This window comes from Oncorhynchus keta, unplaced genomic scaffold (genome assembly GCF_023373465.1).
Source record: "Oncorhynchus keta strain PuntledgeMale-10-30-2019 unplaced genomic scaffold, Oket_V2 Un_scaffold_17272_pilon_pilon, whole genome shotgun sequence".
Classification (NCBI taxonomy): domain Eukaryota; kingdom Metazoa; phylum Chordata; class Actinopteri; order Salmoniformes; family Salmonidae; genus Oncorhynchus; species Oncorhynchus keta.
Genome location: NW_026290818.1, coordinates 5,055 through 29,466, shown reverse-complemented (window position 1 = coordinate 29,466; position 24,412 = coordinate 5,055). Strand labels below are relative to the sequence as shown.

Sequence of the window (24,412 nt, the reverse complement as noted above, 5' to 3'; positions counted from 1 at the left end):
TTATAACAGAACATGGCCAAGATGTTCAAATGTTCATAAATGACCAGCATGGTTGAATAATAACAAGGCAGAACAGTTGAAACTGGACCAGTGCCTACATAGTGAAGGATGACTATGGGAACTTGGCCTGTGTGTCTCGTCATATTTATACCCCAGTAAAACAGGAAGTCATGGCTTACCACTTAAGTGTTCCTAATCACTCAGGTGAACTTTAAAAATGTAAAAAATGAATAGGAATATACTTCAGTTAGAATTTACTCATAAGAACTTCTTGGAGTGCCAATAATTGTGGCAGACATGTTTTTGTAAAAAAAAATATTAAATTTATTTTGCATACATTTATTTCAATCATTTTACTTAAATTAAAGGTTCAATTTTTGTGAATATTTTTTAATGAAAGACCAAGAGAATAAACAGCAAAGAAAATAAAATTCACAGCCCGTTTTGCTCATATTTACCATGGGTGCCAATATTAGTGGAGGGCACTGGAGATGTGTGGTGGGTGGAGTAGGGGCCTGAGGGCACACAGTATGTTGTGAAATCTGTGAATGTATTGTAATGTTTTTAAAATGGTATAAACTGCCTAAATTTTGCTAGACCCCAGGAAGAGTGGCAGAGGTGTATGTGCTATCCCACCTCTAGTCAGGTCTCTGTAAACCAGAGTGGTTCTTTTTCTTCTAAAAGGTGGCATCTGTAAAGAAAAACAAGACAATGACAACCAAGTTGGACTTATTCTAAATTAAGAAACTGAATTACATTTTTTATTTTATTACCTTTATTTTTACCTAGGTAAGTCGAGTTAAGAACAAATTCTTATTTACAATGACGGCCTAGGAACAGTGGGTTAACTGCCTTGTTCAGGGGCAGAACGACAGATTTTTACCTTGTCAGCTCGGGGATTTGAATTTACAACCTTTCGGTTACTAGTCCAACACTCTAACCACTAGGCTGATTCTATATTCAGATCAAATTGCACTCAAGAAATATTCCTCCCTACTATGGGTCATATCAGTGGGCTATCTCTGGATAAAAATATTTTTTTAAATCCACATTAGCTTTGTAAATCACAGTTAAAAAAATAATGTGATTATTTCCCTTGACACGGGGAAAGGACGCCAGAAGAATGTATTCTAGATTCAGTTACAGGACAATACAAATGATCATTATACCTTACACAGGGGTGTAATAAAATCCGTGGTTGAAGTTTTTTTGCCTACTCGGAAATGAGGTTTTGAAACGTTGATTTGAACCTTCTATAACCAACTCGTGGGCCAGGTGGCTCCCCACTGTCTGGTTCATATCGCGTCATTTCTGATGAATGTTCTCGATTACATCGACTGATTGGTTCTGTACGGGAGAGGCGGAACTTGCAGCGCGTCAACCCTCAAAAATAGAACAGTTTTTTATTTTAGCGCCTGGCGAGCAGTTTGGATGAAATTATTGAGTAACATGAACATTTATTTATCAACGCTTGCGTTAGTGGTCGGCATGTTAGCAGGGAGGGAACAGTTACTATTTGCTGTCTTTTTCATGCTCCCTTACTTGTCCTCCAATGATAAGCGAGAGATTGCGGATTTCAACCAACCAGATGACACGGTGGGTGGAGCCACCACCTCTTGCCGTTGCAGGCACATGGTTGATTAAACGGGATATCTGGTTTTTATATTTGGATGCGTCTCAATTTACCGAATCCGCCTATGTAACACTTCCGCATCTGCGGTGACAGAAAACATCGGTCTTCTCACAAAAGCGTCTGTAGCCTCCGAACGGTTTGGCCTAAACACTAATATGACTCATCTGTGTAAAGGTAAGACTCGCACGAACACGTCGGTTGTTTTGCTCGAGGAGGCTCACAAAGACGCGTCGGAAGGCCCCTGGTACCCGTAGAAAAAAAGAATGGGTTAAATACACGTCAAAAATTACATGTTTCCTGATCTTTCTTATATCTCAGATACAGAACAAACTTCCTTTAGATTTTTTGGGGGTGGGACTATATGTTCCGTGCAGTGAATATGTTATTCCATGTATTTTTATGGGCTAACAGCAGCAAGGACAAACAAATTATGCCATCAAAATCTTCTTCTTTTTTAAAATATATTTTTGGGATTACTTGAAGGGGTCTTAAAAGTGCTGCAAATATATTAGTCCCGCAAATAACAGCTACGACGCTAATAAGTGTGTAAACTCTGCCCAGTTGTGTTCTGTCACTGAGTAGACTGATACCCCATTTCATTGATCCACAATCCATAGGTACAGTTAACTGTACGCTCCAATGCAATCCTGAAGACGTACATATATATCTACAATGCGATTTCACATTTTTGTCAACTTAACTAATTATTGTATTTTTTTGCATTCATGTAACATTCCCAACCTTGTTCAGAATTACTTGGTACAAATATGGCACGATTCCACTATTTGTGGCCGTTTGCATCACTTTCAATTAAGGACTTTTATTTTGAAGGCGATCTTCATGAAATTCCACTGTTGTGACTAATCCTTATTGTGGCTAGCTTCACATAGGTGCTGGGGTGTATGTACTTCAACCGCACAGGAGTGCCTTATTCATCGTCTGCCGAAGTTCTAAACGGAAAGGTAAGACCATTTGGTAATTCTGACATGTACGGGTCCCTCACTTCAACCGACATTGTTATTGCTTTTCTCCATCGTTGATCCGAGCTCAACTGTCGACAAAAAGGATTTCCTGTATTTGATCAGAAAATTGAATGAGGACGAAAGAACAGCAGTTTGTTACTTCATAATATACAAGCTACTAGTCTGCTCAATGTTACAAACTTGGACATGGGCAATGTATCATAGAAGAGAAATCTGTTCCCTTCTGAAGTGCAAAAACAGTCTCCAGACACTTCGGTCTTCACTTCACTTTTGCACTGAACATGGACTGATCATTAACGCAAAACATCTGTTTTATTTAATCTGTGATAATATTGAAAATATAAACGCCTAATTTACACTTCAGTCTGCAGTGACTATGCGTTTCTTATTGTGTATTTTCTGATGTGTTTTTTATTTATTTTTTATTAAACAATATTGTAGGCCTTATCAATAATTTATTCTGGATCTTCTAAACATGGCTTGATAGTATCCTTTACACACCTGAGCAGGTAACTGTCCAACCAGGTGAGCCAGTGTTTGACCTAGTGTTTAGACTAGAGGGCATTCCCCTGGCAGAGCTCTGCGCAGTTGCCCTTGTCTCCTCAAGGTGCTTTTTCTCTCAACGTTTAACGTCGCACATAAAACATTTTATTAACTAGGCAAGTCAGTTAACAACAAATTCTTATTTACAAAGACGGCCTACCATGTTCATGGGGAAAATGACAGATTTGTACCTTTTCAGCTCGGGGATTCGATCCAGCAACCTTTGGGTTACTGGCCCAACGCTCTAACCACTAGGCTACCTGCCGACCCAAGTTCATTAGTCTGTCCTTTACTGTTTCACCCGAATACCTGTTTCTTTAACTCTCTCAAAAGTAATTTTCTTACATTGTAAAACTTTTGCTACCTGCCCAACAATGGTTTCGTGTGTGTGTGTGTGTGTGGTGTGTGTGTGTTGTGGTGTGTGGTGTGTGTGAGAGACAGGTTAAGCAGGGTAATGACGTATTCACTCTAGCTGTGACAGCAGTTCAAAGGGAGAAGTCTGCTCCTTGGCTTTATTCTACACTATTCATATCACCCTGACTGTCTCCACTATTCATATCACCCTGACTGTCTCCACTATTCATATCACCCTGACTGTCTCCACTATTCATATCACCCTGACTGTCTCCACTATTCATATCACCCTGACTGTCTCCACTATTCATATCACCCTGACTGTCTCCACTATTCATATCACCCTGACTGTCTCCACTATTCATATCACCCTGACTGTCTCCACTATTCATATCACCCTGACTGTCTCCACTATTCATATCACCCTGACTGTCTCCACTATTCATATCACCCTGACTGTCTCCACTATTCGTATCACCCTGACTGTCTCCACTATTCGTATCACCCTGACTGTCTCCACTATTCGTATCACCCTGACTGTCTCCACTATTCGTATCACCCTGACGGTCTCCACTATTCGTATCACCCTGACGGTCTCCACTATTCGTATCACCCTGACGGTCTCCACTATTCATATCACCCTGACGGTCTCCACTATTCATATCACCCTGTAGGTCTCCACTATTCATATCACCCTGTAGGTCTCCACTATTCATATCACCCTGTAGGTCTCCACTATTCATATCACCCTGTAGGTCTCCACTATTCATATCACCCTGTAGGTCTCCACTATTCATATCACCCTGTAGGTCTCCACTATTCATATCACCCTGTAGGTCTCCACTATTCATATCACCCTGTAGGTCTCCACTAGTCATATCACCCTGACGGTCTCCTAAGTCTGGACACTATTCATATCACCCTGTAGGTCTCCACTATTCATATCACCCTGTAGGTCTCCACTATTCATATCACCCTGTAGGTCTCCACTATTCATATCACCCTGTAGGTCTCCACTATTCATATGTAGGTCTCCACTATCACCCTGACGGTCTCCTAAGTCCACTGTAGGTCTCCACTATTCATATCACCCTGTAGGTCTCCACTATTCATATCACCCTGTAGGTCTCCACTATTCATATCACCCTGTAGGTCTCCACTATTCATATCACCCTGTAGGTCTCCACCATTCATATCACCCTGACGGTCTCCTAGGTCTGGACACTCTCTCTCCTAGGTCTGGACACTCTCTCTCCCAGGTCTGGACACTCTCCGGGGTTTAAATCAACCCTGACTCTCTCCTAGGTCTGGACACTCTCTCCTAGGTCTGGACTCTCTCCGGTGTTTAAATCAACCCTGACAGTCTCCTAGGCCGGGACACTCTCTCCGGGGTTTAAATCAACCCTGACAGTCTCCTAGGTCGGGACACTCTCTCCGGGGTTTAAATCAACCTGCTAGATTTCAACTGTCAACTTAAACTGAAAATCTGCATTTCAAACAACAAAGTGGCCACCCCGCCACTGTTTTGGTAAACGTGCTAGCTAGAAAGAAAGCAGCTATCAATGATAAGACTAGCTGTAGTGGGCCATGGAGAGAGGACTTCCTGGGAATTAAAAAGGTTCCTATTCCCTAGTGCACCACAGTCCTGAGTTCCTATGCCCTGTATAGTGCACTACTTTTGACCACAGCCCAACACGCTATGGGCAAAGGTAGTGCACTAGATATCGGATAGGGTGCCATTTGTAGTAGACTATAGATGTCCTCTGAATGAAGGGCTTCCTCCTTCCTTATTGAACATAACAACAACAGATTGTCCGGCAGTGTGTCTGTAGGTATGAACCCGGGAAGGACTTAAAGTGTATTCAATAAACAATGTTTCTCCTCTGCTGCAAAGGGCTGTGTCTGGTTTCCCGATAGCCATGGGGCTTAGGAGTTGTTTTTTTTAACCATACATCTTCGGTCGTTGTAAGAAAGATGCACCATGCTTTTACCAAAACAACACGCAGAGGGAACGGTTGCTAAATGAATAGTTGGTGCACTGCCCTCAGATCAGCTTTCTCTATTCAAATCTTTCCTTAACATTAGAATTATTTCAAAATACTGACGATGGATCAGCTCCTAGCGATATTACCACCTTCGGCTGCACATATTGAGGCAGCTTATTCTAATATTTACTGGTTCTAGTGGAGGTCCTTTGTGGTAGACACAGTTTTGGGTGTTTTCCCTGGTTCTAGTAGAAGTCCTTTGCGGTAGACACAGTTCTGGGTGTTTTCCCTGGTTCTAGTAGAAGTCCTTTGCGGTAGACACGGTTCTGGGTGTTTTCCCTGGTTCTAGTGGAGGTCCTTTGCGGTAGACACGGTTCTGGGTGTTTTCCCTGGTTCTAGTGGAGGTCCTTCGCGGTAGACACAGTTCTGGGTGTTTTCCCTGGTTCTAGTGGAGGTCCTTCGCGGTAGACACGGTTCTGGGTGTTTTCCCTGGTTCTAGTGGAGGTCCTTCTGGGTGTTTGGTTCTAGGTCCTCTAGACACAGTTCTGGGTGTTTTCCCTGGTTCTAGTGGAGGTCCTTCGCGGTAGACACGGTTCTGGGTGTTTTCCCTGGTTCTAGTGGAGGTCCTTCGCGGTAGACACGGTTCTGGGTGTTTTCCCTGGTTCTAGTGGAGGTCCTTCGCGGTAGACACGGTTCTGGGTGTTTTCCCTGGTTCTAGTGGAGGTCCTTCGCGGTAGACACGGTTCTGGGTGTTTTCCCTGGTTCTAGTGGAGGTCCTTCGTGGTAGACACAGTTCTGGGTGTTTTCCCTGGTTCTAGTGGAGGTCCTTCGTGGTAGACACTGTTCTGGGTGTTTTCCCTGGTTCCAGTGGAGGTCCTTTGGCTGCGTCTCAGATGACACACCATACAGGGCACTACTTTTGACCAGGGCTCATAGGGGGGAATAGGGTGCTACAGTAGTTTTTCCTCAGCTAGACTAAAGCTCCTTGGCTTGTGATATTAAGCTCTCAGAGTCTGGAGGTCATTAATTAGTTACTAGACTAGGCCCGTCTCTCTGTCATTGTACTGAACAATTATCAGACAGGGCAGCAGTGACTATTATCTTAGTTTCTGTTTCATGTTCAGCAGTTATGTTGCCTGTACTGATGCTGCAACATGAGTCTTGCATAATCTGACATACTTTGTGTTTTTTTAAAGGTTTTTTCTTTTCTTCAGGGTTCAACACCTGCCAATAGGATCCGTTTGAGGTCTGTACTGAGGTAGAATATATTCGTCTGAGAGACCAGGTAACAACCCTGCATTGTTAGCAAGGCTGCATAATCATGCATCATAGCCACTGTACCTATGGTCATGTCTCCTCTCCTGCTCTCTCCACAGCACACGATGTCGTCGTTCACCCGTGAAAAACTGTCTTTGCACCTTCGGCGCAGAATGGGGGTGTTTGTGAGCAGAGTGAAAGCCACAGAGCTCATGGCCAATCTCCCTTGCCTTACACCTTCTGACAAGGTGAGTAGCTTCTGGCTGGGCGGGTAGCTGGGTGAGTAGCTTTCGGCTGGGTGAGTAGTTGGTTGGATGTTGTTGGTCATTTTGGACATTTTATTCAGATTATCAATCCAATTATCACAATCTTTATTTGATGTATAATCTGAACCAGATTATGTACCTGGTAAATGAATATATGAACAATATTTTCTGGTATGTTTTTTTAATTCTATTTTTTTTAATTAAACAATTATTCATTGTACTTTCAGGAGGAGATCCAGGCCAAGAAGGACTTTTCTGGTAACTATGCAGCCATGCAACTCCTGCTGGACTATGTACAGAAGCGAATGAACTGGCCAGAAGAGTTGATGTCAGCCCTGGAGCTGTTGGAGCATCAGGACCTGGCTGATGAACTGAGAGCAGAGTGGAACAAGCACAACCAGAACAGTAAGTCACACAAATCAAACTTTATTTCAAGTGCATTTAAAAAAAAAAAAACTGGACACTTAGGATCTCTGTTGTGACTCAGTTCAACATTGTGGATATGATGACAGAGAACATGTGTTTTTGTGTGTGTGCGCTCTTGCTCAATCAACAATTGATGCCCAGAACTGTAAAATCAAATCCAAGGTTTCAACCACTATTACAGTAAATGTCAAAACAGAACATGGTGCTTATTATGTGTGAGGAATGGTGATATGCCTCAATCTGTTAGTGTTTCTCTTACTCCTTAGATCCCTACCCTCCTTCAGCTGCCGCTACCACCGCAGTCAGGACCCGTGTTCATCCAATTCCTTCTACCAGCTCTGGGGGATCTCCATGTTCTCTGGTCCTCCCAGGTCAGCCTGCCCCACCGGAGGTAGCTGCCCCACCGGAGGCTTCACTCCCTCCTGAAGTAGCCCCAGAGGTTTTGCCACCTCCTGTAGTGGCTGCTCAGCCAGAAGCCCCCCCAAGCTCAGTTCCCGAGGCTCCCATGGCTGGCTCCTCTTCAAAACATGCTCCCAAAGCAGCAGTGAGCCCTGAAATAGCCTCAGAGGCAGCACCTTCTCCTGTTGCGGCCCCTCAGGCAGAGCCCCAGGCAGCCCCTCCGTCTCCTGTCTCAGTGGAGGAGCCCACGGTGATCTCTCAACCTCCAGCCTCATCCCAGCCTGGTTCTGTTGAAACAGTCAGTCTGGAGGACGACTTGTGTCATAGTGATGCTCCGACACAGATAGCCCTGTCTGAAACCACTCCTACCTTGTCTGGTTCACACCTAATCCCAGTTGTATCTGAAATCACTCCCACGTTGCCTGTCTCACACCTAGCCCTGTCCCAAACTGAATCCACCCCCACCCCTGCTGCCTTGGCAACATTCAAGTCCCCTGAGAGACGGCCAGTTCAGGACACCTCGCCACACACAGTCAAAGTGCCGACCTTCCACCAGGAGGCTGTGGAGAACTCTGATCCAACCCAGGTAAATAAGTCTACCTTCTACCAGGAGGCTGTGGAGAACTCTGATCCAACCCAGGTAAATAAGTCTACCTTCTACCAGGAGGCTGTGGAGAACTCTGATCCAACCCAGGTAAATAAGTACCTTCCACCAGGAGGCTGTGGAGAACTCTGATCCAACCCAGGTAAATAAGTACCTTCTACCAGGAGGCTGTAGACTCTGATCCAACCCAGGTAAATAAGTCTACCTTCTACCAGGAGGCTGTGGAGAACTCTGATCCAACCCAGGTAAATAAGTACCTTCCACCAGGAGGCTGTGGAGAACTCTGATCCAACCCAGGTAAATAAGTACCTTCCACCAGGAGGCTGTGGAGAACTCTGATCCAACCCAGGTAAATAAGTACCTTCTACCTGGAGGCTGTAGACTCTGATCCAACCCAGGTAAATAAGTCTACCTTCTACCTGGAGGCTGTGGAGAACTCTGATCCAACCCAGGTAATTAAGTACCTTCCACCAGGAGGCTGTGGAGAACTCTGATCCAACCCAGGTAAATAAGTCTACCTTCTACCAGGAGGCTGTGAGAACTCTGATCCAACCCAGGTAAATAAGTACCTTCCACCAGGAGGCTGTGGAGAACTCTGATCCAACCCAGGTAAATAAGTACCTTCTACCAGGAGGCTGTGGAGAACTCTGATCCAACCCAGGTAAATAAGTACCTTCCACCAGGAGGCTGTGGAGAACTCTGATCCAACCCAGGTAAATAAGTCTACCTTCTACCAGGAGGCTGTAGAGAACTCTGATCCAACCCAGGTAAATAAGTCTACCTTCTACCAGGAGGCTGTAGACTCTGATCCAACCCAGGTAAATAAGTACCTTCCACCAGGAGGCTGTGGAGAACTCTGATCCAACCCAGGTAAATAAGTACCTTCTACCAGGAGGCTGTAGACTGATCCAACCCAGGTAAATAAGTCTACCTTCTACCAGGAGGCTGTAGACTCTGATCCAACCCAGGTAAATAAGTACCTTCCACCAGGAGGCTGTGGAGAACTCTGATCCAACCCAGGTAAATAAGTACCTTCTACCAGGAGGCTGTAGACTCTGATCCAACCCAGGTAAATAAGTCTACCTTCTACCAGGAGGCTGTGGAGAACTCTGATCCAACCCAGGTAAATAAGTCTACCTTCCACCAGGAGGCTGTGGAGAACTCTGATCCAACCCAGGTAAATAAGTACCTTCTACCAGGAGGCTGTAGACTCTGATCCAACCCAGGTAAATAAGTACCTTCCACCAGGAGGCTGTGGAGAACTCTGATCCAACCCAGGTAAATAAGTACCTTCTACCAGGAGGCTGTAGACTGATCCAACCCAGGTAAATAAGGACCTTCTACCAGGAGGCTGTGGAGAACTCTGATCCAACCCAGGTAAATAAGTACCTTCCACCAGGAGGCTGTGGAGAACTCTGATCCAACCCAGGTAAATAAGTACCTTCCACCAGGAGGCTGTAGACTCTGATCCAACCCAGGTAAATAAGTACCTTCCACCAGGAGGCTGTGGAGAACTCTGATCCAACCCAGGTAAATAAGTACCTTCTACCAGGAGGCTGTGGAGAACTCTGATCCAACCCAGGTAAATAAGTACCTTCCACCAGGAGGCTGTGGAGAACTCTGATCCAACCCAGGTAAATAAGTACCTTCCACCAGGAGGCTGTGGAGAACTCTGATCCAACCCAGGTAAATAAGTACCTTCTACCAGGAGGCTGTAGACTCTGATCCAACCCAGGTAAATAAGTACCTTCTACCAGGAGGCTGTAGACTCTGATCCAACCCAGGTAAATAAGTCTACCTTCTACCTGGAGGCTGTAGACTCTGATCCAACCCAGGTAAATAAGTACCTTCTACCAGGAGGCTGTAGACTCTGATCCAACCCAGGTAAATAAGTACCTTCTACCAGGAGGCTGTAGACTCTGATCCAACCCAGGTAAATAAGTACCTTCTACCAGGAGGCTGTAGACTCTGATCCAACCCAGGTAAATAAGTACCTTCTACCAGGAGGCTGTAGACTCTGATCCAACCCAGGTAAATAAGTACCTTCTACCAGGAGGCTGTAGACTCTGATCCAACCCAGGTAAATAAGTCTACCTTCTACCTGGAGGCTGTGGAGAACTCTGATCCAACCCAGGTAAATAAGTACCTTCCACCAGGAGGCTGTGGAGACTCTGATCCAACCCAGGTAAATAAGTCTACCTTCCACCAGGAGGCTGTGGAGAACTCTGATCCAACCCAGGTAAATAAGTACCTTCTACCTGGAGGCTGTAGACTCTGATCCAACCCAGGTAAATAAGTCTACCTTCTACCAGGAGGCTGTGGAGAACTCTGATCCAACCCAGGTAATTAAGTACCTTCCACCAGGAGGCTGTGGAGAACTCTGATCCAACCCAGGTAAATAAGTCTACCTTCTACCAGGAGGCTGTAGACTCTGATCCAACCCAGGTAAATAAGTCTACCTTCTACCAGGAGGCTGTGGACTCTGATCCAACCCAGGTAAATAAGTACCTTCCACCAGGAGGCTGTGGAGAACTCTGATCCAACCCAGGTAAATAAGTACCTTCCACCAGGAGGCTGTAGACTCTGATCCAACCCAGGTAAATAAGTACCTTCCACCAGGAGGCTGTGGAGAACTCTGATCCAACCCAGGTAAATAAGTACCTTCCACCAGGAGGCTGTGGAGAACTCTGATCCAACCCAGGTAAATAAGTACCTTCCACCAGGAGGCTGTGGAGAACTCTGATCCAACCCAGGTAAATAAGTACCTTCCACCAGGAGGCTGTGGAGAACTCTGATCCAACCCAGGTAAATAAGTACCTTCCACCAGGAGGCTGTAGACTCTGATCCAACCCAGGTAAATAAGTCTACCTTCTACCAGGAGGCTGTAGACTGATCCAACCCAGGTAAATAAGTCTACCTTCTACCAGGAGGCTGTGGAGAACTCTGATCCAACCCAGGTAAATAAGTACCTTCCACCAGGAGGCTGTGGAGAACTCTGATCCAACCCAGGTAAATAAGTACCTTCTACCAGGAGGCTGTAGACTGATCCAACCCAGGTAAATGAGTCTACCTTCTACCAGGAGGCTGTAGACTGATCCAACCCAGGTAAATGAGTCTACCTTCTACCAGGAGGCTGTGGAGAACTCTGATCCAACCCAGGTAAATAAGTACCTTCCACCAGGAGGCTGTGGAGAACTCTGATCCAACCCAGGTAAATAAGTACCTTCTACCAGGAGGCTGTAGACTCTGATCCAACCCAGGTAAATAAGTACCTTCCACCAGGAGGCTGTGGAGAACTCTGATCCAACCCAGGTAAATAAGTACCTTCTACCAGGAGGCTGTAGACTCTGATCCAACCCAGGTAAATAAGTCTACCTTCTACCAGGAGGCTGTGGAGAACTCTGATCCAACCCAGGTAAATAAGTCTACCTTCTACCAGGAGGCTGTGGAGAACTCTGATCCAACCCAGGTAAATAAGTACCTTCCACCAGGAGGCTGTAGACTCTGATCCAACCCAGGTAAATAAGTCTACCTTCTACCTGGAGGCTGTGGAGAACTCTGATCCAACCCAGGTAATTAAGTACCTTCCACCAGGAGGCTGTGGAGAACTCTGATCCAACCCAGGTAAATAAGTCTACCTTCTACCAGGAGGCTGTAGACTCTGATCCAACCCAGGTAAATAAGTCTACCTTCTACCAGGAGGCTGTAGACTCTGATCCAACCCAGGTAAATAAGTACCTTCTACCAGGAGGCTGTGTGTGTTGGATTTTCCAGTTTCTCCAGTTTTGCCCCGAGCTCTTTCAAATCAGCTTTGGGTGTGTTCGGTTCTTTTTTGAATTCAAGTTGCTAATGAAATTAAATCTGTTGACCACATCTACACTTTATTTATTTTTTTAATATGCCTGAAACTGAATATAGTGAAAACATTGAGAAGCTTGGAACTAAAATAAATCTCTCCTGCAGGTGACTGAAGATGCGCAACACACTGAGCCGTCTCAGAGCCAGCACTTCTCCCCGGTCGCGACCCCAGCGGATACCTCCATGAATGAGGATGAAGTGAACTTTAGCAAGCCTGAAGTCCTCCGCAGTGAGGTCATGGACAGCCAGCCATACTCAGGAGACTCAACGCGTCTGCAGAGGTCTGTGTCAGACCTTGTACTTGCAAACAGTCGTGTTGTCATCCCCGACCCCGTGACTACTTCCACCCCTCTGCCATGTCAGGAGAATGGAGTTCCTGAGGAAATAATCGAACCCCTGTCCCATAACGAGCCCCAAGAGGACACCTACGAGTCCCCCTGCCTGAGCTCCCTGGGGGACCAGGAGGTGCTGCTCAATGTTGTTCACGTGTCTGAGGACGCGTCCATCCAGAACAACGACGGCCAGACACCGAGCATGCTGGGTTTTGTAGTCCACGTGTCCGAGGAGCCATCTATCTGGAATCAAGATGGCCAAACACAGAGCATGCTGGGTAATAATGATGTGGGTGTGTCTGGAACCCCCCTACCAGTTCAGAACCACAACAGCCAATCTCAGATCACACCTCTCTCTGGATCTAATGCCCTTGACCTGTCGTCTGGTCCAAACCAGCACGGCCAATCTCCGGGTCTAATTATGATCGTTAACGGCCAAGACGCCAGCCCCTCAACCAAACATCCTGATGCTCCTCCTCCAGCTCCTACTGGCCTCATCGTCAACGGCTCTTCCTCGGCTGAGAACCGTCATCCACTGGAGCCTATGGGGGCAGAGGTCACGATGGAGGCTAGAGCTGTTCCTGAACTGATGCAGATGGGAGAGAGATACTATCTTCTGGGGGCTGCTGTAGTGGCTGTCTCGCTGTTCATGGCCTGGAGGATGAGGAATTAACAACCAGGGTTTAGGATATAGGTTGTCTCAAATGGCACCATGTTTATATATAAAGGCAGTGTTTGGCAACTGTCCTTTTGGGCGGTTCTGGCCGATCTACTGTTTCTGTAGTGAGGCAGCTTGAAAAGTAATTACACAGCCTAGACAAAGTATTGCACTATATTGGAAATAGGGCCACGGCAAAAGTATTGCAGAAAAAACACGAAATATTATAGTTCAATGTGTTAAGAGATTATTATATTGGTTCAGTCGCTTATTGTATTGAAGTGAATGAGCTGAAATGAACTATTTATTAGGTGATGCAATGAGTTCAACCCAATTAACACCAATATATATATATATATATATATATATATATATACTGAGTGAACAAAACATTAGGAACACCTGCTCTTTCCATGATATAGACTGACCAGGTGAATCCAGGTGAAAGATATGATTCATTATTGATGTCACTTGTTAAATCCACTTCAGTCAGTGTAGATGAGGGGGGAGGAGTCAGGTTAAATCCACTTCAGTCAGTGTAGATGAAGGGGAGGAGTCAGGTTAAATCCACTTCAGTCAGTGTAGATGAAGGGGAGGAGTCAGGTTAAATCCACTTCAGTCAGTGTAGATGAAGGGGAGGAGACTGGTTAAATCCACTTCAGTCAGTGTAGATGAAGGGGAGGAGTCAGGTTAAATCCACTTCAGTCAGTGTAGATGAAGGGGGTAGTCAGGTTAAATCCACTTCAGTCAGTGTAGATGAAGGGGAGGAGTCAGGTTAAATCCACTTCAGTCAGTGTAGATGAAGGGGAGGAGACTGGTTAAATCCACTTCAGTCAGTGTAGATGAAGGGAGGAGTCAGGTTAAATCCACTTCAGTCAGTGTTGATGAAGGGGAGGAGTCGGGTTAAATCCACTTCAGTCAGTGTAGATGAGGGGGGAGGAGTCAGGTTAAATCCACTTCAGTCAGTGTAGATGAGGGGGGAGGAGTCAGGTTAAATCCACTTCAGTCAGTGTAGATGAAGGGGAGGAGTCAGGTTAAATCTACTTCAGTCAGTGTAGATGAAGGGGAGGAGACGGGATAAAGGAAGGAGTTTTAAACCTTGAGACAATTGAGACATGGATTGTGTCTGTGAGCCATTCAGAGGGTGACTGGACAAGACAAAATATTTAAGTGTCTTTGAACGGGGTATGATAGTATGTGCCAGGTAGACCAGTTTGTGTCAAGAACTCCAACGCTGCTGGGTTTTTCACGCTCAACAGTTTCCCATGTGTATAAGGAACGGTCCACCACCCAAAGGACATCCAGCCAACTGGACACAACTGTGGGAAGCATTGGAGTCGACATGGACCAGCATCCCTGTGGAACGCTTTCAACACCTTGTAGAGTCAACTGGACCAGCATCCCTGTGGAACGCTTTCAACACCTTGTAGAGTCAACTGGACCAGCATCCCTGTGGAAGGCTTTAGACACCTTGTAGAGTCAACATGGAAGCATCCCTTAAACCTTCAACACCTTGTAGAGTCAACTGGACCAGCATCTGTGGAACCTTTAGACACCTTGTAGAGTCAACATGGACCAGCATCCCTGTGGAACGCTTTCAACACCTTGTAGAGTCAACTGGACCAGCATCCCTGTGGAAGGCTTTAGACACCTTGTAGAGTCAACTGGACCAGCATCCTGTGGAACGCCTTCAACACCTTGTAGAGTCAACAGGACCAGCATCCCTGTGGAAGGCTTTAGACACCTTGTAGAGTCAACATGGGCCAGCATCCAAACGCTTTCAACACCTTGTAGAGTCAACATGGGCCAGCATCCCTGTGGGACCACTTTAGACACCTTGTAGAGTCAACATGGGCCAGCATCCCTGTGGAACGCTTTCAACACCTTGTAGAGTCAACATGGGCCAGCATCCCTGTGGGCGCTTTAGTCACCTTGTAGAGTCAACATGGACCAGCATCCCTGTGGAACACTTTCAACACCTTGTAGAGTCAACATGGGCCAGCATCCCTGTGGAACGCTTTCAACACCTTGTAGAGTCAACATGGACCAGCATCCCTGTGAAACGCTTTCAACACCTTGTAGAGTCCATGTCCTGATGAATTGAGGCAGTTCTGAGGGAAAAAGAGGGTGCAACTCAATATTAGGAAGGTGTTCCTAATGTTTTGTACACTCCGTGTATGTACCTATCCAGGACTTTGATTGACGGTCAAAATCAATGAATAATTAGTAGCATGATACTTCATGTCCTAATTTGGGAGAAATAAAATGTATCTTTTATGATGAATTTTAGCAGCCCAAGTGATTTTGTCCACCATATACCTAAGCTGCTTAATCAGTAAACATATTCGTAATTTAGCAGACTCTCTTATCCAGAGCCACTACAGTAGTGAGTCATTTAGCAGACTCTCTTATCCAGAGCCACTACAGTAGTGAGTCATTTAGCAGACTCTCTTATCCAGAGCCACTACAGCAGTGAGTCATTTAACAGACTCTCTGATCCAGAGCCACTACAGTAGTGAGTCATTTAACAGACTCTCTGATCCAGAGCCACTTGTAGTGAGTCATTTAACAGACTCTCTGATCCACTACAGTAGTGAGTCATTTAGCAGACTCTCTGATCCATAGCCACTTGTAGTGAGTCATTTAGCAGACTCTCTGATCCAGAGCCACTACAGTAGTGAGTCATTTAGCAGACTCTCTGATCCAGAGCCACTACAGTAGTGAGTCATTTAGCAGACTCTCTGATCAGAGCCACTATGTGAGTCATTTAACAGACATCTTATGTGGAGCCACTACAGTAGTGAGTCATTTAGCAGACTCTCTGATCCAGAGCCACTACAGTAGTGAGTCATTTAGCAGACTCTCTGATCCAGAGCCACTACAGTAGTGAGTCATTTAACAGACTCTCTGATCCAGAGCCACTACTGTAGTGAGTCATTTAACAGACTCTCTGATCCAGAGCCACTACAGTAGTGAGTCAACTGGGCCAGACATCTCTGTGGAACGCTACAACACATTTAACCAGACTCTCTTATCCAGAGCCACTACAGTAGTGAGTCATTTAACAGACTCTGATCCAGCATCCCTGTGTGAGTCATTTAACAGACTCTCTGACAGAGCCACTCCAGTAGTGAGTCATTTAACAGACTCTCTGTCAGAGCCACTACAGTGGAGTCAGCATCCCTGTGGAAGCCACTACACCTTGTAGAGTCAAACAGACTGGAGCCAGCATCCCTAGTGAGTCATTTAACAGACACCTTATCCAGAGCCAACAGTGGAGTCATTTAGCAGACTCTCTGAGCCACTACACCTTGTGAGTCATTTACATCTCTTATCCAGAGCCACTACAGTAGGAGTCATTTAACACCTTGTAGAGCCAACAGTAGGGTCATTTAGCATCTCTCTGATCCAGAGCCACTACAGTAGTGAGTCATTTAACAGACTCTCTGATCCAGAGATACTACAGTAGTCAACATTTAACAGCTCTCTTATCCAGAGCCACTACAGTAGTGAGTCATTTAGCAGACTCTCTGATCCACTACAGTAGTGAGTCATTTAACACCTTGTAGAGTCCATGAGCCACTGAGTGTGAGTCATTTAGCAGACTCTCTGATCCAGAGCCACTACAGTAGTGAGTCATTTGGAGACTCTCTTATCCAGAGCACTACAGAGTGAGTCATTTAACAGAATCTCTGATCCAAGCCACTACAGTAGTGAGTCATTTAGCAGACTCCTTATCCAGAGCCACGACAGTAGTGAGTCATTTAACCAGCATCCCTGACTCTCTGATCCACTACAGTAGTGAACATTTGTAGACTCTCTGATCCAGAGCCACCCAGTAGTGAGTCATTTAACAGACTCTCTGATCCAGAGCCACTACAGTAGTGAATCATTTAAACGCAGACTCTCTGTAGAGCCACTCCAGAGTGAGTCATTTAACAGACTCTCTGATCCACTACAGTAGTGAGTCATTTAAAGACTTCTGATCCAGAGCCACTACAGTAGTGAGTCATTTGATTGAGAGACACTACAGTAGTGAGTCATTTAACAGACTCTCTGATCCAGAGCCACTAAAGTAGTAGTCATTTAACAGACTCTCTGATAGAGCCACTACAGTAGTGAGTCATTTAACAGACTCTCTTATCCAGAGACACTACAGTAGTGAGTCATTTAACAGACTCTCTGATCCAGAGCCACTACAGTAGTGAGTCATTTAACAGACTCTCTGATCCAGAGCCACTACAGTAGTGAGTCATTTAGCAGACTCTCTGATCCAGAGCCACTACAGTAGTGAGTCATTTAACAGACTCTCTGATCCAGAGCCACTACAGTAGTGAGTCATTTAACAGACTCTCTGATCCAGAGCCACTACAGTAGTGAGTCATTTAACAGACTCTCTGATCCAGAGCCACTACAGTAGTGAGTCATTTAGCAGACTCTCTTATCCAGAGCCACTACAGTAGTGAGTCATTTAACAGACTCTCTTATCCAGAGCCACTACAGTAGTGAGTCATTTAACAGACTCTCTGATCCAGAGCCACTACAGCAGTGAGTGAGTACACATGGGAATCGACCCCACAACGCTCTACCAACTGAGCCACACTGAACCTTCCTACTGTATACAGGTGCAGGGTCTTAATTTGAACCAGTTTGTTACAACAGGAAAATAATCCTGCAGCAACAGGAGATGTGTATTATAATGAATGATAAGAGGCTCTTTGGTCTTTACTACTGAATAGTGGCTGTTCCAGGTGTGTTCCAGGTATATAGGAGTTAATATGAGAATTTGAGAATTTACTCAACACATTCACATTAGCTAAAACACAGCCATTTTGCAAGTAGAGGCACCACAAGAGCAGTTGGGGAAACTGATTTAAATGTTATCCTCTATATTATAAGCCGGGTGGTTTGAGCCCTGAATGCAGAAAGCCGTGGCCGTATAGCACAGGTATAACAACAACAAAAATATTTAACGGTCTAATTACATTGGTAACCAATCAGGCACCTCAGGAGTTTATGGTATATGGCCAATATACCACGGATAAGGACTGTATCCAGGCACTCTGCATTAATATGAATACTGGAGGAGATAGAGACTGTTGAGAAATAAAAATAAAAACGAAGAAGTTTTATTTAAAACCCCCCCAAAAATCATTGTGCATAAATAAAACACAAACATTTGAAAGCACCAATAGAAAGAAGCCTTGAACACACAGATCTCAGGCCGTCATCAGTGTGGATGTCAGCGCACACGTCTGTCTTCTACAGATCATTTCATGTCACATGACCAAGAAGGAAAACATCAAAGCATAACAGAAGGTGATGGTGACCTGTCCATCTCCAAGCCTTGCTTCTCATTCACCAAATATACTTTATGGACAAAAGTATGTGAACACCTGCTTGTTGAACATCATCATTATACAATCATGGGCTTTAATATGGAGTTGGTCCCCTCTTTGCTGCTATAACAGCCTCCAGTCTTCTGGGAAGGCTTTCCTCTAGATGATGGAACATTGCTGCTATAACAGCCTCCAGTCTTCTGGGAAGGCTTTCCACTAGATGTTGGAACATTGCTGCTATAACAGCCTCCAGTCTTCTGGGAAGGCTTTCCACTAGATGATGGAACATTGCTGCTATAACAGCCTCCAGTCTTCTGGGAAGGCTTTCCACTAGATGATGGAACATTGCTGCTATAACAGCCTCCAGTCTTCTGGGAAGGCTTTCCTCTAGATGATGGAACATTGCTGCTATAACAGCCTCCAGTCTTCTGGGAAGGCTTTCCTCTAGATGATGGAACATTGCTGCTATAACAGCCTCCAGTCTTCTGGGAAGGCTTTCCACTAGATGTTGGAACATTGCTGCTATAACAGCCTCCAGTCTTCTGGGAAGGCTTTCCACTAGATGTTGGAACATTGCTATAACAGCCTCCACTCTTCTGGGAAGGCTTTCCACTAGATGTTGGAACATTGCTATAACAGCCTCCACTCTTCTGGGAAGGCTTTCCACTAGATGTTGGAACTTTGCTGCTATAACAGCCTCCACTCTTCTGGGAAGGCTTTCCTCTAGATGATGGAACATTGCTGCTATAACAGCCTCCAGTCTTCTGGGAAGGCTTTCCACTAGATGTTGGAACATTGCTGCTATAACAGCCTCCAGTCTTCTGGGAAGGCTTTCCACTAGATGTTGGAACATTGCTATAACAGCCTCCACTCTTCTGGGAAGGCTTTCCACTAGATGTTGGAACATTGCTATAACAGCCTCCACTCTTCTGGGAAGGCTTTCCACTAGATGTTGGAACTTTGCTGCTATAACAGCCTCCACTCTTCTGGGAAGGCTTTCCACTAGATGTAGGAACATTGCTGCAGGGACTTGCTTCCATTCAGCCACAAGAGCATTAGTGATGTCGGGCGTTGATGTTGGGCGATTTAGGCCTGGCATGCAATCAGCGTTCCAATTCATCCCAAAGGTATTCGATGGGGTTGAGGTCAGGGCTCTGTGCAGGCCCGTCAAGTTATTCCATACAGATCTCGACAAACCATTTCTGTATGGGCCTCGCTTTGTGCTTGGGGGCATTGGCATGCTGAAACAGGAAAGGGCCTTCCCCAAACTGTTGCCACAAAGTTGGAAGCACAAAATGTCAGCACACACACCTGGCTTCTACAGTGTGCTGAATGTCATTGTATGCTGCAGAGTTAAGATTTCCCTTCCCTTGAACTAAGGGGCCCGAACCATGATAAACAGCCGCAGACCATTATACCTCTTCCACCAAACTTTACAGTTGGCACTATGCATTCATGCAGGTTGTGTTCTGGCATCCGCCAAACCCAGATTCGTCCGTCGGACTTCCAGATGGTGAAGCGTGATTGATTCTTCACTCCAGAGAACAAGTTTCCAGAGTCCAATGGCGGCGAGCTTTACACAGACGATGTTTGGCATTGCTCATTGTGATCTTAGACTTGTGTGCGTGCGGCTGCTCGGCCATGGAAATTGCTTCCAGAGGCAGTTTGGAACTCGGTAGTGAGTGTGGCCTACCATTTTGTTTCTGAACCGTTGTTTCTCCTAGACATTTCCACTTCACAATAATAGCACTTACAGTGTACTGGACAGCTCTAGCAGGGCAGAAATTTGATGAACTGACTTGTTGGAAGGTGGCATTGTACAGTATGATGGTGCCATGTTGAAAGTCACTACAGGCCATTCTACTGCCAATGTTTGTCTATGGAGATTGCTTGGCTGTGCTCAATGTTATACACATGTCAGCAACGGGTGTGGCTGAAATGGATGAATTATCTGGATCCACTCATTTGAAGGGGTGTCCACATACTTTAGTCCACATACATATTGTGTATTTCTGTTAAAAATAAATAAAAAATGATAAAGCCTTTCCTTCCTGTTTTGTTTTTGACGGTAGCTACACCTGATTTAGCAGAAGGCGAAGTGTGTTGAACCATTTCATGTGTCTGAAGGTAGAACTCCACCTACCCAGAGAGCAAATCAGAGGTCACTGTGACAGCAGTTTCCACCAATAGAAAGAAGCCTTGAACACACAGCGAAGTTTATAGTTAGTTTTCTTTCTTTTTTTATGACTAGAGAGAGACTCAATACATACAGCAAAGAGCTGTTAAATAAATTCATTTTGAATGAAGTTGTTTTTCAACACTTTGTTCAACAATTTTATGAGCCATAAAATGCTTGTTTCGATAAGCTTGCGTTATTTGCTGCTTGTCTTTTTTAATATCGAGGAATATTTCACCTTCTCTGATTTACAGGAGCAACAACATGAATTGATGCATGAGGCAGAAATAATGCAGTGCGACTTGAGTTTCGCCATCAGCTGGAAAGATGGTCCCCTTTTCTCATCAGAGGGAGGGAGGGTTGGGAGATGGGGGGGACGGTGAGTCAGATGAGAGGCAGCCTCACCGCTGCCCCCCCCCCTTCCCCTCAGACTGGCCATCAGCTGGAAGACGGTCCCCTTTTCTTAGCAGAGGGAGGGAGGGCTGGGAGATGGGGGGGAGATGAGAGGCAGCCTCACAACCAGTGGCGACCTGTCATTCAGAGCAAGTGGGAATTGTTTTTTTGGGTGGGTGCTTGCCTGTTTTGCATGTTATTTTGGCATTAATACATATCACATCAGTTTGCAAACATCATTAAGTTAATAAAGCCACATACAAACATGGTCTCTTTTTTTTGTTTTGTTGAGTAATGCAGCTCCAAGATGTAGGTGTTTCAGCTTAGCTCAGTGCTTTCTGTGGTGGTGGGGCATCCAGTGGAAAATACGGAGCGTTGCGCCGTGATTGGCTCAGTGTTCCGTCACTCATGGGGACACTACGTCACTGGGAAGTCCGGGTAGACTTAGAACATTGTAGCCTTTTTTGGTGCTACCATAGTTACATAAGAAATTCCCATCCAAGAAGGCTCAAGGTCATTGGCCACAGATAAAATGTCAACATATTTTCAAAATCTACACTCTACTATGCAAATCCTTTTCAATCCTTGTCATATGAAGAGAAATAATGAAGGTAAATTATAGACTCATTGGACATAGACATTTCACACCAATTTGGAAATTGCAAATTCAACAATGAGTGGTTTGGAAGGAAGTGAGCACAACACAACAAGGTGAGTCCACAATATGCCTTGTGTGCTGCTGCATAAATGATGTAATATGCCAGGGAGATATATATACTGTAGCTAAGAAACGAATACCAAGTGTATGTTGTGTGGTAAGCTGTTCGTAGCCCATGTGCCTCATCCTAATCATTTTTGTCCCTTTTCACCTCTTAATTTCACCTAGCTGTTTTAGAGAAATGAACTAATATTGTAAGAGCTTTCATTGTCTGCTTATATGCCCCCGTTATTTATCCTACTGTTCTGACTTGGTGTACAGGGAGAATACTGTAAGAACGGCCCATGTTCTGAATTCTGTCACTGTACATTTAAAAAAATAAAAAATAGTTAAACCGACAACGTCCTTCCTAGCTCGCTCATTGTCTTAATCTAAATGAGGTATAGCCTCTTATCAGCTCGCCGTTCCCTTATGCCATAGTTTCTACATCTCAATTGTCGTCAGTAGAAACTACATTTGTTTAAACAAGTCAGCCATATCCGCTACGGTTTTTTTAAAGGCAGTAAATGAGACTGAATGAACTGTTTCGCTGCCAGACAAGGCTCTGCTGAAAGCCAGGTGTAGCAGTGGTAAGGTGTTGGGACAGCTTTATGTAGGCCCTAACAGTTTGTGGGCACCTTTTATCACCGTTATAGTGCAATTAATGTATTGTTTAGTGTTGTGTTGTGGCTTTGCTAGCATGCATAATTTCTTAATTTTTGCCTCATCAATATTTACATGCTAAAATTGCCACAAAAGTAATACAACAAATGACCAGTGTGATCATATACCTACAATTTTAAATCTAATTTTAGAAGAACAACATTGGCAGGGAAATTCAAGCGTAGCCAATATGCAGTGATAATGTATTGGGCCTATAGCCTACTGAACAAACTGCTACATAACTGTTTCTAATTGGTTAATGTTGCATAGGCTTATGTTTTCTAAGTCAACCAGTATCTTGGCTTGCATTTTGACTCAGAAAGTGATCTTGGCTCAGAAAAGGTTGGTATTATTTAGTCTGTAAAAAGTGATTGACACTCCAGTACAGTAAGTGGCGACATGTAGGTGACTGACACAGCTGATGCTTAAACCGGCTAGCCAAAACCTAAAACTGACCCTTACCTTATTTTAATATATTCTGAATTGAAATATCGGTTTGGGCGCCAGGCATGTTCTTATAGTATTTTCCAGCTCAGAGCTCCTGCCACTCGCATCCTCTTGTAGCGAAAACGGACTGACACATCAAAACATCGGTAAAATATATCTTGCAAGCTAGATCATTTTTCATCTGGCAATCTTGTTTGTCAACTATAGAGACTATCGCAGTCGGAATACAGAAGGTATACTAATTGTATATCAAGTCACCCTTCTTTCAGCTGATTCAAATAACCAACTTCTGATTCAAATAACCAACTCCTGATTCAAATAACCAACTCCTGATTCAAATAACCAACTCCTGATTCAAATAACCAACTCCTGATTCAAATAACCAACTCCTGATTCAAATAATCAACTCCTGATTCAAATGATCAACTCCTGATTCAAATAACCAACTACTGATTCAAATAACCAACTCCTGATTCAAATAACCAACTCCTGATTCAAATAACCAACTCCTGATTCAAATAACCAACTCCTGATTCAAATAACCAACTCCTGATTCAAATAACCAACTACTGATTCAAATAACCAACTCCTGATTCAAATAACCAACTCCTGATTCAAATAACCAACTCCTGATTCAAATAACCAACTTTTGATTAAAATAACCAACTCCTCAAGCAAATAATCAATGGATTCAAATGAAACTCCTGATTCAAATAACATCCTGATTCAAATAACCAACTCCTGATTCAAATGACAGCTGGTTAAATAACCAACTCCTGAGAAATAAGCAAGAATTCAAGATGTCAAATCTGATAATGGTTGAAGTGGGATGCACTGAATACAACAGGTAGACCTTACAGTGAAATGCTTACTTACAAGCCCTTAACCAACAATGCAAAAAGTAAGAAATAAAAGTTACAAATATTTAAAGAGCAGCAATAAAATAACAATAGTGAAGCTATACAGTGGGTAGCTTACTGAGGCCCTAACCAACAATGCAAAAGAGTTATTAAAGTTACAAACACAGAGTAGCAGCAATAAAATAACAAATTGAAGCTATATACATTTGATTAGATGTTCAGGAGTCTTATGGTTTGTGGGTAGAAGCTGATTAGAAGCTTATTGGACCTAGACTTGGCGCTCCGGTACCGCTTGCTGTGCAGTAGTAGAGAGAACAGTCTATGACTGGGGTGACTGGGGTCTTTGAACATTTTTAGGGCCTTCCTCTGACACCGCTTGGTATAGAGGTCCTGGATGGCAGGAAGCGGTCCCGGTGATGTACTGGGCCGTACGCACTACCCTCTGTAGTGCCTTGCAGTCGGAGACCGAGCAGTTGCCATACCAGGCAGTGACGCAACCCATCGGGATGCTCTCAATGGTGCAGCTGAAGAACCTTTTG

The 24,412-nt window shown here is 44.6% G+C and overlaps 1 protein-coding gene and 2 long non-coding RNA genes across 33 annotated transcripts; 1 reads left to right on the top strand and 2 right to left on the bottom strand.

Moving 5' to 3' along the window:
- Positions 1–1,642: 1,642 nt before the first annotated feature.
- Positions 1,643–13,664, top strand: LOC118377545 (fibrous sheath CABYR-binding protein). The gene is made up of 7 exons (XM_035764469.2): positions 1,643–1,807; positions 2,514–2,595; positions 6,713–6,783; positions 6,875–7,003; positions 7,249–7,426; positions 7,714–8,432; positions 12,414–13,664. Exons 4-7 carry the CDS (start codon positions 6,881–6,883, stop codon positions 13,311–13,313), a joined length of 1,920 nt encoding a protein of 639 aa, XP_035620362.1. The 5' UTR covers positions 1,643–1,807; positions 2,514–2,595; positions 6,713–6,783; positions 6,875–6,880; the 3' UTR covers positions 13,314–13,664.
- Positions 8,589–12,407, bottom strand: LOC127927679 (uncharacterized). 25 transcript variants are annotated; one of them, XR_008128426.1, is made up of 10 exons: positions 11,983–12,407; positions 11,723–11,825; positions 11,420–11,673; positions 11,060–11,267; positions 10,702–10,858; positions 10,298–10,493; positions 9,788–9,891; positions 9,382–9,587; positions 9,072–9,332; positions 8,589–8,968 (listed from the first exon to the last, which is right to left on the bottom strand). It is a non-coding gene; the product is annotated as an uncharacterized LOC127927679 (long non-coding RNA). The 25 variants fall into 25 exon arrangements; XR_008128429.1 differs by lacking the exon at positions 11,060–11,267 and having other exon boundaries at positions 11,368–11,673; XR_008128439.1 differs by lacking the exons at positions 9,788–9,891; positions 10,298–10,493 and adding an exon at positions 9,993–10,148 and having other exon boundaries at positions 10,650–10,708; positions 11,018–11,267.
- A 567-nt stretch (positions 13,665–14,231) lies between the features above and the next one.
- On the bottom strand, positions 14,232–15,406 carry LOC127927678 (uncharacterized). 7 transcript variants are annotated; one of them, XR_008128421.1, is made up of 4 exons: positions 15,278–15,406; positions 15,135–15,182; positions 14,869–14,949; positions 14,232–14,734 (listed from the first exon to the last, which is right to left on the bottom strand). It is a non-coding gene; the product is annotated as an uncharacterized LOC127927678 (long non-coding RNA). The 7 variants fall into 7 exon arrangements; XR_008128419.1 differs by having other exon boundaries at positions 15,230–15,369; XR_008128420.1 differs by lacking the exon at positions 15,135–15,182 and having other exon boundaries at positions 15,278–15,384.
- Between the last annotated feature and the right edge of the window lie 9,006 nt (positions 15,407–24,412).

What these genes read in the sequence shown, in the direction of transcription:
- LOC118377545 (XM_035764469.2), top strand. Translation starts at nt 6,881, where the DNA reads ATGTCGTCGTTCACCCGTGAAAAACTGTCTTTGCACCTTCGGCGCAGA. An exon ending in GCCTTACACCTTCTGACAAG is followed by an intron (nt 7,004 to 7,248) that starts GTGAGTAGCTTC and finishes TTGTACTTTCAG; the next exon opens with GAGGAGATCCAGGCCAAGAA. An exon ending in GAACAAGCACAACCAGAACA is followed by an intron (nt 7,427 to 7,713) that starts GTAAGTCACACA and finishes CTTACTCCTTAG; the next exon opens with ATCCCTACCCTCCTTCAGCT.